The 17,632-nt window shown below is 38.9% G+C and overlaps 1 protein-coding gene across 3 annotated transcripts in view; it reads right to left on the reverse strand.

Annotated features, from left to right (window-relative positions):
- Positions 1 to 17,632, reverse strand: part of LOC119783915 (tetratricopeptide repeat protein 28-like) — a 321,296-nt gene that overhangs the window by 40,261 nt on the left and 263,403 nt on the right. For all 3 annotated transcript variants that reach the window (XM_038285656.1, XM_038285654.1, XM_038285657.1), the window contains 3 exons: positions 7,931 to 8,727; positions 5,716 to 6,260; positions 1,802 to 2,325 (listed from right to left, as the gene is read on the reverse strand). In XM_038285656.1, the coding sequence (XP_038141584.1) occupies positions 1,802 to 2,325; positions 5,716 to 6,260; positions 7,931 to 8,727 (1,866 nt within the window). The remainder of the gene's footprint in view (positions 1 to 1,801; positions 2,326 to 5,715; positions 6,261 to 7,930; positions 8,728 to 17,632) is intronic.

Raw genomic sequence — 17,632 nt, forward strand, 5'->3', positions numbered from 1 at the left:
TAGATGAGTCTGTTTCTAATGAAGTAGTTTTATTCATGGTTAGTGACTGAATATACATAAATTTTGTTAGTTATTCAATGAACCAACCATGAGGAAACTGTAAAACAGCCAATAGTTGGCACAAGGACTGCACTGCTTTAATGACAGTATTGATCTTGTCAAAAGCTAAATTCATCTTGGTGTTAAAAAAAAAAACTCTTTAACATAATTTGTCATTACAAGAAAACTACAAGAGAAGCTGTATTATCTCCTTGGCAGTTTTCTATATAATGTTGTGTGGCCTACTGAAGGCTAGTCATTATGGGATTCTGTCCGACACAGAATCGCCATCAAGCATACACAAACACACAGCGGTTTGAAGGTCAAGTAATTTCAGCTGTAGCTTCAGTAGTTACGAGAAGCTCCTCTCGTGTTCTTCTCTAAAACACATAAACAAGCATAAAAATTGAAAAAAAGAAGAAAAAAAAGCAATAGTAACTGAGAGAGAAAAAATAAGGCAACTTTTCAGCTTGGATAGGTTGGCCAGGAATAATTGGCTGTCAAGGATAGTGAAGGCGCTGTTCTTGTTCAAAGCCAAAATGAGGGAAAAAAATACAAGGACGGCGTGGGGGGACAACACTGGGACTGGGTGGAGACAGAATGGCCTGTCTTCTTTGTTTCCATTAAAGCTCAGCAAGAAGGCCTGCAGTGAGTGTGTGGGCCACAGAAAACCCACCTAACTCTTAGAGAAGACGGTGGAAAGATGGAAGGTGTTTGTCCCTCTGCATTATTTTCTTTCTGCAGATTTAAAAGCAGAAATCTTGTTTTCAGAAAGGCTCCAGTGCTCTTGGGTTTAACCACATGTTAAGGTCTAAGAGTTGTGCTTGAATTTAAAGCCCATAAATATCTCTAATATATGGTCTCAGGTATCAAGCCCTAGAGGTTTGATAAAAACATTTTTTTTGGAGTCTTTGTTCAGCCAACAGCATTTCAATGGCATGCCAGAAAAGATGTGATTTTTTAGCTGTATAGAAAATGAAGTAACCACAAATTTACACCGTGTCAATTTCCTCTCCACACTAATTTTCATCATAAATTTCAGCATCTTCACAAAAATTAACAATTTCTCCTGAATTTAGTATCTACTAAATATTAAGAAAACCAGGTGCATTTTTTTATTTTTGTAATTATGAACAAATTTGGGCACTCCAGAAAAATCATTCTAAAATGTAAGTTGATTTCTCACACCCTAAAATTCTAATGTGGACATACACAGCATTCCTAATGCTGCAAACCTTTGGAACAAGAACTTTATGCACTGTCACTAAAATAACATTTTAAAAGGTCATGCTTCAGGTTTCTTTTCCTCACTAACATATAAGGGGAAAATGAAGCATAAGAGGCAGGAGTCTGACAGCCGGTGTTTGAAAATGATCTTTTGGCAGCTCTGAGAAGGAAGATGTGAAACTGTGAGGAAAACAGGGCAGTAAATAGCTGAAATACTTTGAGAACATTTCGATGGGTTTGTACAGACAGACCTACTCAAATGCTATACCTATGTACCTCTGAAGACAAACACAGATGCATGAAGCGCACTCAAAATCCTCCTGTGTACGTATGTCGCTTAAGTACAAAAGCACAAAACACACATGCACTCAAGCGTGCACAAACACCCAAACACGGGCACATCCTAATAAAAGAGTTGCAAAGGCTTAACAATAAATAGGCTCAGGATTTTATATTCATGAATTCACAACCTCTAAGCCTATAAGCTCAAGCGACAAAGGAAACCATCTCCTATGCTCCCCTTTTGCTCACTTACCTTCCTGCAGGTACATGACAGCTTGTGAGTAGTTCTGCAGTGCATGATGTGTTCGCCCCAGGCTCCCATAGGCCAGTGTCTTGGCAGCCAGGTCATTAGTCTGAGCCGCCACACTTAGGTGCTGTTCTTGGAAAACCACTGCTCGCTCATAATTGCCGAGTGACTCATAGGTAAGGCCCAAGTTGCCATAGGCCCGGGCCTGACGTGTGGTACTGCCTGCTTCTTCTGCAATCTCCAGGTCGCTTTGGTGACATCGCAGGGCCGTCTCATACTCTCCCATGGATTGGTACACTGCCCCCAAGCCGCAGCTGGCATCACCCTCCAGGAGTCTGTCCTGGGTTTCGCGTGCGATGGCCAGCTGACGTTCCAGGCAGGAAATGGCCTGCTCGTAGTTGCCTAATTGGCTGTGGAGCGCGCCTAGCTCGCCGTAGGCCTGGGCCTTGCCTCCACACTCCCCCAGTTCATGTGCCACAACTAGTCGTTTTTCGAAACACACCAGCGACTGCTGTAGATTGCCCATTGCCCTGGGAATGAAAGCAGACAGCCAGCATGAGTACGATGAAGAACAAAAAATAGCAAAAATTGGTTACACAAATCATCAGACATGTTTTATTGAGTCTTTATATTAAGAAGTTAAGGTTTTAAATGACTGGAGAAAAATTGAGAAATTCTCCAGTAAAGAAAATCTTTGGATTCAGCTTTATCATCTGGCCAGCTGACCATTTAGAAATCCAACTATTAAACCAGGGAATGCACAGGTACTCAGTGCAACTAGTTTGTGGAAACAACAACACTCTTCAGGGTAGAAAACTATTATTTGAGAAAGCCCCGAAGTTACACTCCTGATCAAAATCTTAAGACCAGTCAAAAAATTGCAAGAAATTGCATTTTGCACCATTGGATCTAAAGAAGGTTCTAAGTAGAGCTTCACAATGTTAAAAGAAGAAATCAGCGTAATAGACAAAAACCTTTGAGCGGGGAATTAATTGAAAACTGCATTTACACTCAAACATGATTTTTTTCAGCTGATCAAAAGTTTAAGACCATAGCTCAAAAAACCCCGAAAACCCTCCAAAATAGAAATCAAAGTGTCAAAAAAAAGGACTCCAAGTCATCAAGTAGCTCCACCATTCTTGTTGATGACTTCAAACAATCATTTAGGCATGCTTGATGCCAGTGTTTCCAGGAGGCTAGTGGGAGCGTTGCTCCAAGTGTTGAAGATGGCTTCACGAAGGGCATCCACTGTCTGGAACTGATGTCCATTTTTCTTATTCCTTTAACATTGTGAAGCTCTACTTTGAACCTTCTTAAGATCCAATAGTGCAAAATGCAAATTCTTGCAATTTTTTGACAGGTCTTAAGATTTTGATCAGGAGTGTATGTTTTGTATCAATGGCAACCAAGACATGCCTGAGATTCATTTAGGCTGTGGGAGAGAGAGCAAGAATTTAACTGCTCAACAGAAAGGCTAATATAAATTGAATATAGTAGTAGTAAAATTGTTATTGCTTTTCTGATCATTGAGCATTTGTCTGTCTACCATGGAAAATTATAATCAGCTGAATGTTGGAATCTAAACCTTACATTTAACATAAGAATCTTTCTTCTTAAGGATAATCAAATTCACACTATAAAATCTTAGGCCCTGATCCCACTAAGGCAATTCTGATATTCTTGGAGTCAAGTTATCAAGTGAGGCTTTTGAGTTGAAACACTTAAATGTGGTCAATATCTGACTTTTTTGAGTCATATTGGAGCCACATTTGCATTCCCCAATACTGTGCACCACCCAGGAGAAAACAGTAGCAGTTAGCAAAACAGACATGAGCACTGAGAGTACTGTACAGTGGAGAAAGAGTGAGACCTAGGAGCTTGTTAATAAACAGTTAAAACCTTATTTAAGCCCCATTGAAAGGCTTTTAGGAACAGTCTGGATGTAGAACATTGTTTGTATTGTAAAATATACAACCATACAAACAGAGGACTTACAGGCATGTGATCATCTGCTACTGTCTAATCTTCTGCCTTTAGCGTTCGAGAAGAGAGGCGCTGACGTATACTTTCAAAAATTGTCCTCAACATGTTAAAATTCGTAATAAACTCGGTCTTTATGAAGTTGTTAAAATTCCTGCCCCACAGCTGCTGACTGCATCTCCACATCCAAACAGTGCATTGTGCTAAAATGGCAGTCATCTCCCTGAAATGCCACAATAAAGATTTTCACTGCCCTTTTAGTCCTGTGTTTTCCAAACAGCACCCGCTGACACAATAAATTGCTTATGTGGTGCACTTAAACCATAACACCTATTTCGCTGTTTACTGTAGTCCTGCTGGGGAATATGCTCCTATTGTTCTTATGAACATGCAGGTCAGTTTGGAGCCACAGTTTACACTGATGTCAGATATAGAAAACGTTTTGAAAGCAGTGGGAACATGCACACGGAAAAAAAAATCTAATTCCTGAAAATAAATCTAATTGACCATTAAGAATCAGAATAAAAATGAACCCTGAGTGACATTAAAGACGCCATTCTTAGTATCCTGTAATGTAAGATACCAAAAAAATCATTAGAATCTTTGTTTAAACAAAGACAGCTACATTTGTTTTAGGGTGACAAGAGCTGTGTCAGGAATTGATTCTTATATGAAATCATAGAGATTGATTCATATATAAATCCAGAATTTCCCCATTGTGGGACAATAAAGGGATTTTCTATTTCTATATATCCAACAGTTTTTTTTTTTTTTTTTTTATGAATTATCCACTTTTCTTTCAGCCACCATTGACTACAATTATGTCAATAATATGTTTTTAGAATGTTTATATAATACAAGCATCAATATTTTACATAACTAAACAATCATGTAATTCTGGTAATGGCTAAAAATATATATTTTTAAAACCACAAATCTAATTTGAAATCAGAACAGATAAAAAAAAGTATTCTAAATATTGAGAATCGGAATCTAATCAATTCTTGACATTTTTAACCAATACCTACAGCAGCCATAAGGGTGACCGTTTTCTAACACTGACAGAGTGAAGTGGCCTCTAGATAATTAGCAACCATGTATGACAGCAATGATATGAATAACAATCTGAATGCTGTTAGTTAATGTTTAAAAAGAAAGCAGAAGTGGCTCCAGCTGGTACAAAAATGGTCAAAGCTTTACAAAAAAAAAAAACTGGTGAATCTTTTAACAAGACATTATTTCCGGTAATATCTTATAGGGCATTCATTTCCTCAACATTTTTTATTTATCTTTATTGCATTCAAAAATACTTTATTCAGTCTCTCAAACGCACTCTTGGTTGCTGGAAGGCAGTTAAAATGAAGCATTACAAGAAGAAAAGCCTTCAGCTTAATTAACATTGTGTGATAACATATCTGCTTGACTGAGAGCTGCGGAAAGATGAGAAGGGTTTGCATGTGATGTCTATTATTCCCTTCTGAACTCATGCATGGCAAATACAGCCGTGTGTGTGACTGCTGCAGTGCCAAGCTCATGCAGCACAATAAGAAGAAAATCACCTCTGAAATGAGGCTTTTGGGAGAAAAGCTGTTTGTGTTTTTCTTTTTGCTGTGTAGCCTCCCATGTTTCTCTGTGCAGAAAACAGACATAATATGCAGGAACTTGTTTTGAAATAGCAGAGCTTTCCCTATTCAGAGACATCTGCTCACCAAACCTCTTTGCATATATTTAATACCAGAATCAGTAGGTTTCTGCTGACGCAGCTCGTACCAGATTCACATCCAAGCACTTCTTATCAAAGTCGTTTCTAACTATTTCTGGTCTTGACAATGTGCATATAAAGAGATAAATTGAATTAAAAGTACTTGGTTTCCTCGTAAAACCTGAGTTATAGCTACATAAACATTTGAAAAAAATTGAAAATGGTTTCCTGGACTTACCTGTGCCCATTACCCAGGCCTCTGTAGGCTTTCTCTTGGTCCTGCATGCGATTAAGGCTCTGTGCCACTGACAAGTACTGATCATAATATTTGATGGCTTCCTCAAAGTCTCCCAAAGCCTCATAGCAGTCTCCAAGGTTTCCATAGGCCCTGCCCCGGTCCATTACTGCTTCATTTCCACTCAGCTGCTGCAAAGTAGCTAGCTGCTGCTCCAGGTAGCCGATAGCTTCCTCCATCACCCCTACATTCATTTTTGTGATGCCCATGTTTCCATAAACCTGAGCCTCCACGACGGGATCTTTCAACCTGCGTCCAAGCTCTAACTGCTCCTCGTAGCTCTTAAAGGCCATGGCATACTTGCCCAGGGCCATGTACACCGCTGCCAGGTGGCCATGGGCTTTGCACTCTCCTGAGATGTCACAGAGCTCTTGATATACTTCAAGTTCCTGGGTGTGGTAGCCCAAAGCTTTGTCATACTTCTGCACCAGTCTGTAGGTGGCCCCAAGGGCAGCATATGCACAGGCCTCCATTCTGCGTTCCTTGACCTATAATAAAAGTAAAGGACAGTTATTGTTTGCAATGTTCCCAAATTATCTAACAATTTTGCACTCAATATTGGATTTTTCTTTTGCAGGCAGAGTTCCTGAAGGACAAAACACAAAAACAGGCCTCATGTTCAACAGATCTTAGCAATATGCATCTCTTTTTGGATCATTTGGCCTCCATCCAACTATATATACAGCAGATGTTCTAAAGTGATCAAAGAAGAGGAGAAACATGTCTTCATCGCAACATTCTAGATAACATTTCATTCTAAGGTGCTGCATGGTGGGTTTGATTCCTGCTCTAGGGTCTTTCTAGGCTCTGACACAAAAGCGCGTTCCCTCTTATAAGAACTAAATTGAGCTAAAGAATTACATAGGAAGGTTTGTGCAGATAAACACCAGATCTTTGTGGGCTAAAATAAAATATTGATACTTTTGGCACTTAAGTTATTTGGGCAGAGGTCAGTAAACACAGCTTCATAAAGTAAAAAAAAACCCTGCTCTCCAGATGATTTTAAACCAGTGGTCTCAAGCTCAAATCTAGATCCAAGCTCCTCAATCCAGAGTCCTCCAACTTCAAGATATGTCTGTTGCTTCAAACACCTGAATCAAATGGCTGAACTACCTCAATAGCATGGAGTTAAGCACCACAGAGCTGAGCGCTCTGCTAGCATGCGCATATATGAGTCAGGTGTGTTAAAGCAGAGATGCATCTAAAAGTGGCTGAACACCTGTCCCCAAAGACCGACGAGCTGTGGGACTTAAATGCAAATGGCTGCATTTTACTTACTGACCCTGGATTACCCATCTCTGCATTAGATTGTAATGCATTTGATTTACAGGAAATTTGCACAAAGAACCTAAAATATTGACATCCTTAAATTTTCTGCTTTGTAGGTAGATTTGTAAGTAGATTTCCTCCGCTGCACAGTCAGTCACTTTTCAAATAATTCAGTCATGTGTAGTGCTATTTAAGCTCCACAAATGGTGTGTGATCTTTTGGAAAAACTGTAAGAGTTGTGACAACACAAAAAATACTGTAAAATAATTCAGGTTAAATAACAACACAGATTACAAACGGAAATCAAACTTTTGGGTGCTGCTTTGGCAAGACAGAAGTCTCTGGGAGGGGTTGTTTGGTGCTGCAGGCAGCTACTTTTCAGGTATTGAAGGTAAAAAAAATGGGTTGCTATAACCCTTAAACTGCCAGGTCAACCAAATGGAAGTTGACCAGGCAGTTAATGAGTTAATCGATAAGCACTGTTACATTTAGTTAAATTAATGAATATGGTTATGAAATAAGTGACAAAATAAGTATATGCTTAACTAAAGTCATGTTACATAGGTCGGAAGCAAGTATTGTTTCCTTTAAAATTGATAATTTAATTCGGATTACATTGACTATGTGTCATTAGATGCATTTGGACAAAGTATCTGTATAGGTTGGGGCTCGCTGATATCAGCTTGATTATGCTCAGTAATGGATTAAACAGGAAATCAGTGGTATAAAACATAATTTAAAAAAAATGTCGTCTTGCTTCTGTGCCAAAACTACAGCCAGGTGTTTTTAAGAAAGATATATATAAATATGAAAGACTTTACAAAAACTGTGAATACTACCTCATCTCATTGTAGGCAAACTACATCAGAGCATCAAATATTGATCTTACCTGGTGAGCTAAGGCCAGTTGCTGCTCATAAAACTGAATGGCCCCCGTCACATCTTTTTTACAGACGAATATGTCTCCTAAGTTCCCTAGAGCTCTAAAGCGAGCCTGTGCATTGTTCAGGGACTGTGCTAGTGATAGAAGATACTTCTGACATTCCTCTGCCTTAGTAAAGTCTCCCAAGGCCTTAAAAGCCAAACCAAGGTTACAATAAGCCTTGGCTTGGCTCAGTTTGTCATGAAGGTCCTTGGCCAAAGCAAGATCCTGCTCATAGTATTTGACGGCATCTTGGTAGTTTCCCAGGCAGTAGTGAGCGTATCCCAGATTGTGGCAAACTTTCCCTTCACTCTCCATGTCCTGGAGTTCAGGGGAAAGTCTGAGGTACTGCTCATAGTAGGGCACAGCTTGAGGAAACTCTCCTCGAGAGCAGTGGAAGTTTCCCAGGTTTCCAAGAGCCCTTGCTTCACTCTGGACATCTCGGAGCTCTCGAGCAATGTTGAGGTGATTCTGGTAATGCTGTAGAGCACGGTCATGAGCGCCAAGGGCTTGGTATGCCACAGCCAAGTTGCCATGGGTGGAGGCCTGGGAGGCACGGTCATTGACCTCCATTGAGATTTGCAGCTCCTGTCGGTGATAACGAACTGCTTGGTCAAAGGCTCCAAGAGCATTGTAGGCATTGCCCATGTTGCCATACGCCCTGCCCTGGGCGGCATAGTCATTAAGCTCCTGCGCAATGGCCAGGTGTGTTTTATGTAGCTTCAGTGCAGTCTCATAGTCCCCCTTCATCTGGTGAATGATGCCTAAGGAAAGAGGGGAGGGAAAAAAAGAAATGTTAAAGACCTGCAAAAGACTAAAACTAGAATCACATAAAATTCAAGTGCATTGTCAGCTCTTCATGTAAAAAACAAGTCATTTGGTTGTTAAATACGCTCTCTGAGCCATCTGTTCTCTGCTTACACAACACAATCGCCCACAGAATTATGGTCATTAAATGTAGTGCAATCAAAAAGAGTTGCTACAACATCAAAATTAGATCTTTTGATGGTCTAAACACTCTTTGATGACTGTGTCTTCTAGGGATTTTACCAAAATCAACAACTTTTCCACATGGGTGGAGGGAAGTATGGGAGAGAACTAAAGACAGAGGGACTGAAAATGAGCGAGTAGGAGAGGAGCGGTCGGAAAGCACAGCAAACAACTTTAGAAAAAATGAGATAAATGTGGAGAAGCTATAAATAATGGAGCAGCCAGTGCAGTGAGCGTATTTTCTCTGATAAAATACTATGCTTTGAAAAATAATAGCTTTACTCCAAAACCAGGCAGCCATCTGGCATATTCTCATACTGTCTCCCACTAAGCAAACAAATGTGTGCCCACACCTGTATACTAATGCAGACAGACAAATACATAGCAAGCTGTAAAGAGACATCATAGCTCATCTGCCAGGGCAGTTTTTCCTTCTGAGATGTTAATCTGTATGATTCTTCTTTGAAATATGTCATCCAGTACAAACGATGAAAAGGTTTACTGGACATCATGCAGGGAGCTTACATCTGTTTTTCGTTTCAAAATTCCATTATTATTATTTCTATTCATATTTTTTTAAAGGACAAATAAGAAAGTTCACTATGATTGATGGTAGATAATCTCACAGAGGTTCGGCTTTAAATAAGTAACCTGAAAGAAACAAGATGGATGAAAAGATAGAAGGATAGAAACCATTTTAAATAGCAAAAAAAGGAATAAAGCATTGAAATGAAAGTATTTCCACACAATATTTTGATGGGTTATAGAAAAGCCCATCCCCCACTTTTCAGACTCTTCTAAATTCTGTGAAGATTCTGCATTTTCCTTGGCTTACTGATAAAGACAGATAAACTAGCAGCGTGCCCAAAAAACAAAAAAAACCCTTCTATTTTCATTCAGTTTACAGAATGATCATCCTCGCCTTGCTGTATCACCATTGAATAATGGCCTTGTAGGATGTGGGAAAACAGCCACTGTTGGTACACAAGGGAGGAGAACAGCTTCGGAGCCAAAGTGGGTAGAAGTCAGGAGTGGAGAGAAACTCTGCGGCTTGCGGTGATGATGATGGTGATGTTGGGAATTAGTTACAGCTACCAGTGTTTTTCTATTCATCTCATCCGAAACCTGCCACATCATGGGCCTGAATGCAGAGTAAATAAAAATTTTAACTGGATCCAAACAGGCGAACCTTATGACTACGTAAGTCATGCATAGATGTGTGTTTTTATGCTGCGTGGGTCTGAAGACAGCCAATGGCAATAGGAAAATGCTGTGGTGTGGCCTGAGCATTGGTTTAGTCCAATATCAATATATTCATACATTCATACAGTGTACTTTACACAGTGTGACTTACAGCATAAAAAAGGGATTTGACCACAGTAAAAATAACAAGTTGGGATAAAACATTTACATTTTCCATGCTGCCTTTAATGGGAATTCAGTCTATTAAAACAGACTTAATATCCTAGCTGCAACCTCCCACCACTGTCAATGCAGTTTGTAATAAAACAAACCTAACACAGTGGAAACAGCTGATTAAAGTAAGAAGCTATATGAAAACAATACTGAATAATTTCAGTTCAACAAAAAGAAAAATCACACTGTTTACGATAGTTTTCAGTGTCAATTTTTTTTTAACAGTAAACTTTTAAGTTTACTTTATGTCTGACAAAGTCTGACTGATGTCTGTTGTTAAAAGGTTATAGATGTTTATTATCTTATGATACGGCCCATTTTTATTTTTATTTGTTGGCCCCTTCGAGTCAAACAACTAAAAATATTAAATTACTTTATAATAATAATTACTGTGGAAATGTTCAATATAAATTCAGCATGAGGCAATAATTCAATTTGCAATTTTTATAAAACTAGATCCGTCTCCAAGACCTTTTAGACAACTAGCTGTAGAAAGGAAGAGGAAACAGAAAGTGTGCACGATTAGGAAAAAGTTTTTAAACTTTTTTTCAGGCTATATTTATTACTTTTTATTAGAAGTTAGACAGCTGTTGCCTCCATGCAGTTTGGAAGCCCTGTCTTCCTCTCTGTCAGGTTAATCATGTGATCTACTTTAGGCCTGTTTTTGTTTAATGCAAAATGTCTGTTTCTTTATTGTACTTCAACACGACATCTGAGAACAAAGATTTTCATACAGCTCCTGCTCTGCTTCCATATATAGAAAAAACCTTCCTCCAACAGTCATGTTACGATTTGCTCTCAGGTGCTGTGATTATTCCAAATATTTAATCAATATGCGTGAAATACGCATCATCAGTTTTTCATTCAAGTGTAAAGGAGCTGATTAATTAAACATGACTGAACTGGATGTCTTTGTAGGTGATAAAATTTAATCAAAGACACTTAGGATAATCATTCAACCAATCATGTTGCAAAGACTTGCTGACAAATCATATCTGCTCTGCTGTTTATTTGCTCACTTACATTCTGTGGTTGAATGCTAAACAAAAAACAAACAAACTAAGGTGACCCAGTAGATAGATAGATAGATAGATAGATAGATAGATAGATAGATAGATAGATAGATAGATAGATAGATAGATAGATAGATAGATAGATAGATAGATAGATAGATAGATAGATAGATAGATAGATAGATAGATAGATAGATAGATAGATAGATAGATAGATAGATAGATAGATAGATGATAGATAGATAGAAAGAGCAGGTTGACTTTTCTATATGTAGTCCATAGGCGAGCAGTGTACAGAGAGGTACAATATGCATTAAACAGTTCCACTTTGACTTTATCAGTACATGAACCTAATTTACGAGCAAGGGTATTAGCTTGAACATACAACAATCTATATTGTCTACAAATATCATCATCGTCTGACAGATTTTCTGTGACGATGTGCCCAAGATACTTAGTTTTGTTTGTAACACCCAGCACAGTATTTGACAGCAGAAAATCTGGAAACTCAGTAGATTTATCTTCCTTACTCCTACAGATCATGATCACACTTTTAGATGGATTGTACTTTATGTCGTGTTCCAGACCATACTCAGAGCAGATGTTAAGTAGTTGCTGTAACCCAGCAGTACTAGGGCTAAATATTACTAAATCATCTGCATACATCAGGTTATTAAGTATCGAGTCACCAGCCACACAACCAGTGTGACAAGCTCTCAACTTGTGTGACAGTTCATCCAGATACAAGTTATCTGGATTCATGACATCAGGTCATGAATTAATATGCAAAGAGAAAAGTCTTTTTTTGCAAAGACAAATTCTAAATTTTTAAATCAGAGTGTGGACTGAAGCATCTGTTGCACTATTTTCTATTTTGACACATTTGTTGGCATATCAAGCACAACAGATGTTGCATGGGTCTAAACATGAGGAAATGAAGGGTATTTAGCGTAAACTCGAGTCCTGTAACATCTTTGAAGCACACTGATGTACCGGTTTTGCATAAAGCTTATTTATTGGGATAAAGGGTCCAATTACAGAGGCATGGGGTACACTAATTATTTCACAATGTCATTATCTCGCTTGATTTATAACTTAGATATGGAGCCAAAGAGGGTTTGGGATGTTTTAGTCCTGAATCCAGCCAAGACTGCCAGCTGGCCTGCAATCCAGTATCAGTTTATGATCATATGATGATGTCATTTTTGGATCAGATATTGTACTGAATCCACTGATGCAACCATCTTTCCAGACAACATATTCCAGCGTTACTGCAGGTCATATTCTGATTCATCTTACTCTTAAGGCTTAAGCTCTTAAACAATGCTGCACATCTGACAATATCATTATCTGTGTATAAGCAGATGTTATATCTATATTGCTGCCTTTTAGATTTGGCTGAGGGTTTAAGGTTTAAATACATGACAGGAGCTTGTTGTAGAACTCCCCTTTTAACTTGTTTAACTTTCTTTGTTTAACTGTATCCCTCATAGGTCAGTCATGAAGCTTACAGAACTTAGAAATGAAAGCCTGTTAAAACATTCAACACCAAGCAGGACCATTCAAAATCTAGAAAAGACTGTTAGTGTTGCTGGGGCCTATTATAAATATAGTTATTAAGATCAGTTTTTCACTCATGCTTTATTTTTCTTTCTGCAGTTTTTTAAACAGTGTAACGTGACCTCTTGGTATATTACTATTGCATCAAGTACTTTAATGTAGAACGCAGGAAACTTTCCGACCTTTTGAACATCAGTTAAAGACCAAAGGGGCCTTTTTGGCTCTATTACGACCACCACTCTCTCATCCTTTATTTACATTTTTAAACTTTGCAGCTGAAAAAAAAAGACCTTAAAATGCAACATTCCGTGTTATTCTCATAATTTTCTGACTTTATTCTGGTAATGTTACGACTTTATTCTTGTAATTTTATGTCTATTCTCATTGTAACTTTTTTCTCATATTATTACGATTTTATTTTCGTAATTTTGCGACTTTATTCTCATAATTTCCCGACTTTATTCTCGCAATTTTATGACTTTATTCTCGAAAATCTCTAGCCTGGCCCAAATATGCCGTTGTACCGAAACAGTAGTGAATGTTGCTCTAAATTTGAGATTTTATGAATAAAAAAACAGAATGTAATATCTGAGACTGGATTAGAAAAGTTGAAATTCTTAACTGAAGACTCTCTAATATACAGTATGAGTTGCACCTCTCCTATTGCAAAATGTAACATTAACTTGTGCACAAAAACAGAAGCTTTTGTTACATTTTAAGGCTCAGAAATTTTTCCAGCCTGGACATAATCCTCAGCTTTCCCAATGGTTGGACTCTGAAAGCATGTTAAGATTCACTCAAGGCTGAATGAGGGAGCGCTGACAGCCACAAAGTCACTCCCAAGGTTATGCTTTCCCCCAACAGACACTGATGTTACTGAGGACATAATGCATACTGATGTATTACCAACAAACCTCTTCCCTGCTGCAGGCTAAAAATGGACCCGGGGCTTGGTCATGGTCTGAAGCAGGCAGGCAGGCTTGAGGCTGGGGGTGTTTGGGCAGGTTTCAGGTTGGGGGCTTGGAAGATGCTGCCAAAAACACCATAAGCCCCAGGCTATGCCTGGAGCCAGACTGGAAGCCAGAAAATATTTCTATACCTCCTATATGGTAAGAGGTTTATGCAGCCCTAGGGGAATGGCATCCTTTAGAACAGCAAATAAAACCATTTCAAACGTGACAGTAATAACAGCTGCAACTCCAAATACAGCTCTAACTAATATGACACATTGTGTCTTCACTACCAGGGCCTGAGAATGGAACAATCCTCTGATTAAACCTGATCTATTACCTAATGATTTTATGCATGAGGTGTGTTATAAATGCATGTGACTTAACATGATCACTTCATTCACAGAGTGGTATAATCATTCCTGTTCAACCTCAGACATTAAAAGCTTGACAGTGTTTTGTTGCTATTCATTAAAGAGCTGATTTTTCATAAAAGCAGGAGTGTTGTGATGACTTTGAGATACGGTGCTATGTTCTGAATAAATGACTGTCATTTTTATTGCGAGGAAGGTTCTAAGGTAACGGAGGCCACTTAAGAACAGAGGAAGGAGGATTACCTTAAACAACCTGAGTGAGTTGTATATTTAAATCCTCGAATAAGCTCAATTTCTAGGAGTCAGTAATGTTTATTTGGGAACATCTAAGACAGGGTTCCTTATTCAATTTTGTGAACGTGAATAGAGTACAATTTTATCTATGTTTAAAGTTGTTTTTGTGCAGAAAGAACACAAATTTTAAAACTACAATTCTAATCATTTTCAATCTTAAATGAGTTAAAGGGCTGCACTGTCCTGAGATCCTTCAATTTTCCCCACAGCTCTGTGCGATATTCCCTAACCCTGCAGCTGAAAATCATGCCTGCAGCATGATGCTCTATTATTTTTAAACTTTTATTGGTAAACAATATTTAAAACCATGAGCTATGGTTAAGGCAAACATAACTATAAAGCATCTCTCCACTGCTGATTTTTTAAATTCTAAGTTGCATTATAAAGGAATCTGCAGTCCAGGATATTTTTTAATCTTCTGTTTTATAGGGAAAGGTAGTACCTGTAAGACCTTCCTTGCCTCTGCAGAAATAGGTAGAAGTGAGTGAGCTTGGCTAAAGGAACTAAATCCTTACTTATAAGCACAGACATCTCCTATGATATGACAGGAACATACAGCCAGGAGAAATACAAAAAGAGGAAAGACAAATGGAGATTGCTTTGTAGGTGGTCTGCCAATAACAACATGCAGAGTCCTCCAGCTAATCCGCTGTCCTTTTGACTCTTACTGACCTTCACCCCTCTTCCTACTGTATGGGGGGGGGAAAACCCAACAACCCTGATCTGTTAGGCCCAAACACACACACAACCACACCATACCTGATTCCAACGAAAGCTTAAAAGTACAGTGTTCAGAGTCAACTTTTTTCTGTTGCTCTGCACCATCTCCTGCAGATTGCATTTCATGCTGAATTTGCAGATGTTCCCGGAAAAGGGCACAGTTGCTTAGCTCAGAAGAATGCCATAGCTCTTTTGTTACATTTAATAGCACTGCAGCAAGCGAGATAATAGCTGGATATGGTGAACAGCACCTTGCTGAGGACAAACACTGAGATTGTGCTACACTGAACTTTTCTACTCCATTTTTCAGCTCACTTCAGTCCTCAGATTATGAGGAAGGGGGCATAAAAAGGGAGGCACTTCGTTTTTGCTTCCTTCTCCACCAAACAGAAGTTTGAGGCCTTGTAAAAAAAAACTCCATCTGGACAAATCACACAAACAGGATAACATGGCCAGCATACTTGCAATTTCCCTATCACACCATTTTTCTGAGCACTGTTGCATTTACCCCCTTTATTGTGGCTAGATTAAAGATGGAAGGTTGTCACTGACCCATAGAAAAGGGCATTTTTTTTTGTTTCTCCAACTCATTTCACTGTCTGTTCAGAACGTTCTTTCATTCATCCTGTCTGAGCAATTAAGCTCTTTAAATTCCACTAGAAAACCAGACCTCTCATACTCCCCATCCTCGTCAGACTAATAATATATCTAGACTCACTGCTGCTTCCAGCAGCTTAGGAACAAAACAGAATAATCTCTATTCTTCAGTGCTCCAGGCAAGTCTGGTCCCTGCTCTGGTCTGCTCCAGCTGTGGGCAGTTGAAAGGAAAAGAAAAAGGCTAGAAAAGTACAAGATTTATGTGCAAACAACCACAATGCGGTGATGATGATGCACCAGCTGCAGCATGGAGCGATAAGGGGTATTTACTTTCTCTTCATTATTTTGGCTGTTTGGATGCAGAATGGCTTCACTGCTTTCCATACAAATGTAATTTTTCACAAGCTTGAATGTATTCTACTGACATTTTATGTACGGAACGAACACAAAGTAGTAAATAGGGCCACGTTGAAGGAAGTGGGCTATTGCCTCATAGGCTGAAATGAAACTTAAGGTGAACTTTGAAGGCCTGTGTGGAAAACAATCATTGCATACCACCCAGACAACATTATCCTAACATGGTAGCGGTACTATCATGATGAGGGGATCCTTTTTATCAGAAAAAAAGAGGGGACCAGAGGTTGTGTTCCAACTACAAGGGGATCACAGCTCTCAGCCTCGCCAGGAAGGCCTGTGCCATGGAAAGGAGAGTGCGGCTGATTTTTAAACCCTGGCTTCAGGAGAAACAGTTTGGTTTTAGTCCCGGCCATGGAATACTAGACCAGTTCCACACCCTTTACAGGTCCACATGTTTTGAGTCAGGAGCCCTTTGCTAGAGGCCATCCGTATTCTATACAAGAGGAGCAGGATTTTGATCCATACTGACATTAAGTCTGCTCTGTTCCTGGAGCATATTGGACACCAGTATAGCTGCCCGCTGTCACCGGTCCTGTTTATAACCTTTGTGGACAGAATTTATTGGGAAACCCAAGGGCCAGATAGGTTCTGGTTGGGGACCAGCAGGTTTTGTCCATGCTTTGTGCTCATGTGGTTGGTTCCTTCTTGAAGTGTCCCAGGGAAAGGCCCTGGACCCACTCAAAGTACTATTTGTCGTGGCTCGCCCTCGAACGCCTCTGGCTTCCCCTGGAGAAACCGGAGACTGAACCGTTCTCAGATGGAAAATGATGGATACGAGTACGGCTGAAAAAGTTAATCGTATTATTCGTGATTAATTGATTATTGAAATAATCATCAAATTATTTCATCATCGATAAATCGTTAACTGGAGTTTAGAGACCCTAAAACATGACAGGGCAACCCATCTTCAATTTTTAATTTATTGCTTCACTGGCATATCAGCTTTACTATACTGCAATAATAATTTTCATATTGCACAATTATAGCAAAACTGTAGTGAAGGTGCCTGGATTTGCCTAGGAACATCATTGATCACATATTTGTATGTTCTCTTAATCTACTTTCACTTATCTTATAAAACATGGTCTGTTTATTGGTCAACTTTCGATATCTTTAAACCATGCTTTTAGCTTTTGTTTAATTAGATTGTGCTCCCTGCTACATAACAGCGACAAGAAAATACACTTCAATTCATCTTTATGTACTACAGATATATAGTGATTTGACAACAGTTTTAAACATGTATTTCTTTTTTGCTACATTTACTGTGGCTTAATAGAAAAAGTGTGTTTGACACTCAGCAAACTGAAGATACAGGTTTATTCCATGCCACGTGTC

The sequence above is a fragment of the Cyprinodon tularosa genome, unplaced genomic scaffold (assembly GCF_016077235.1).
Source record: "Cyprinodon tularosa strain WSP-4 unplaced genomic scaffold, ASM1607723v1 ctg214, whole genome shotgun sequence".
In the NCBI taxonomy this organism is placed as follows: domain Eukaryota; kingdom Metazoa; phylum Chordata; class Actinopteri; order Cyprinodontiformes; family Cyprinodontidae; genus Cyprinodon; species Cyprinodon tularosa.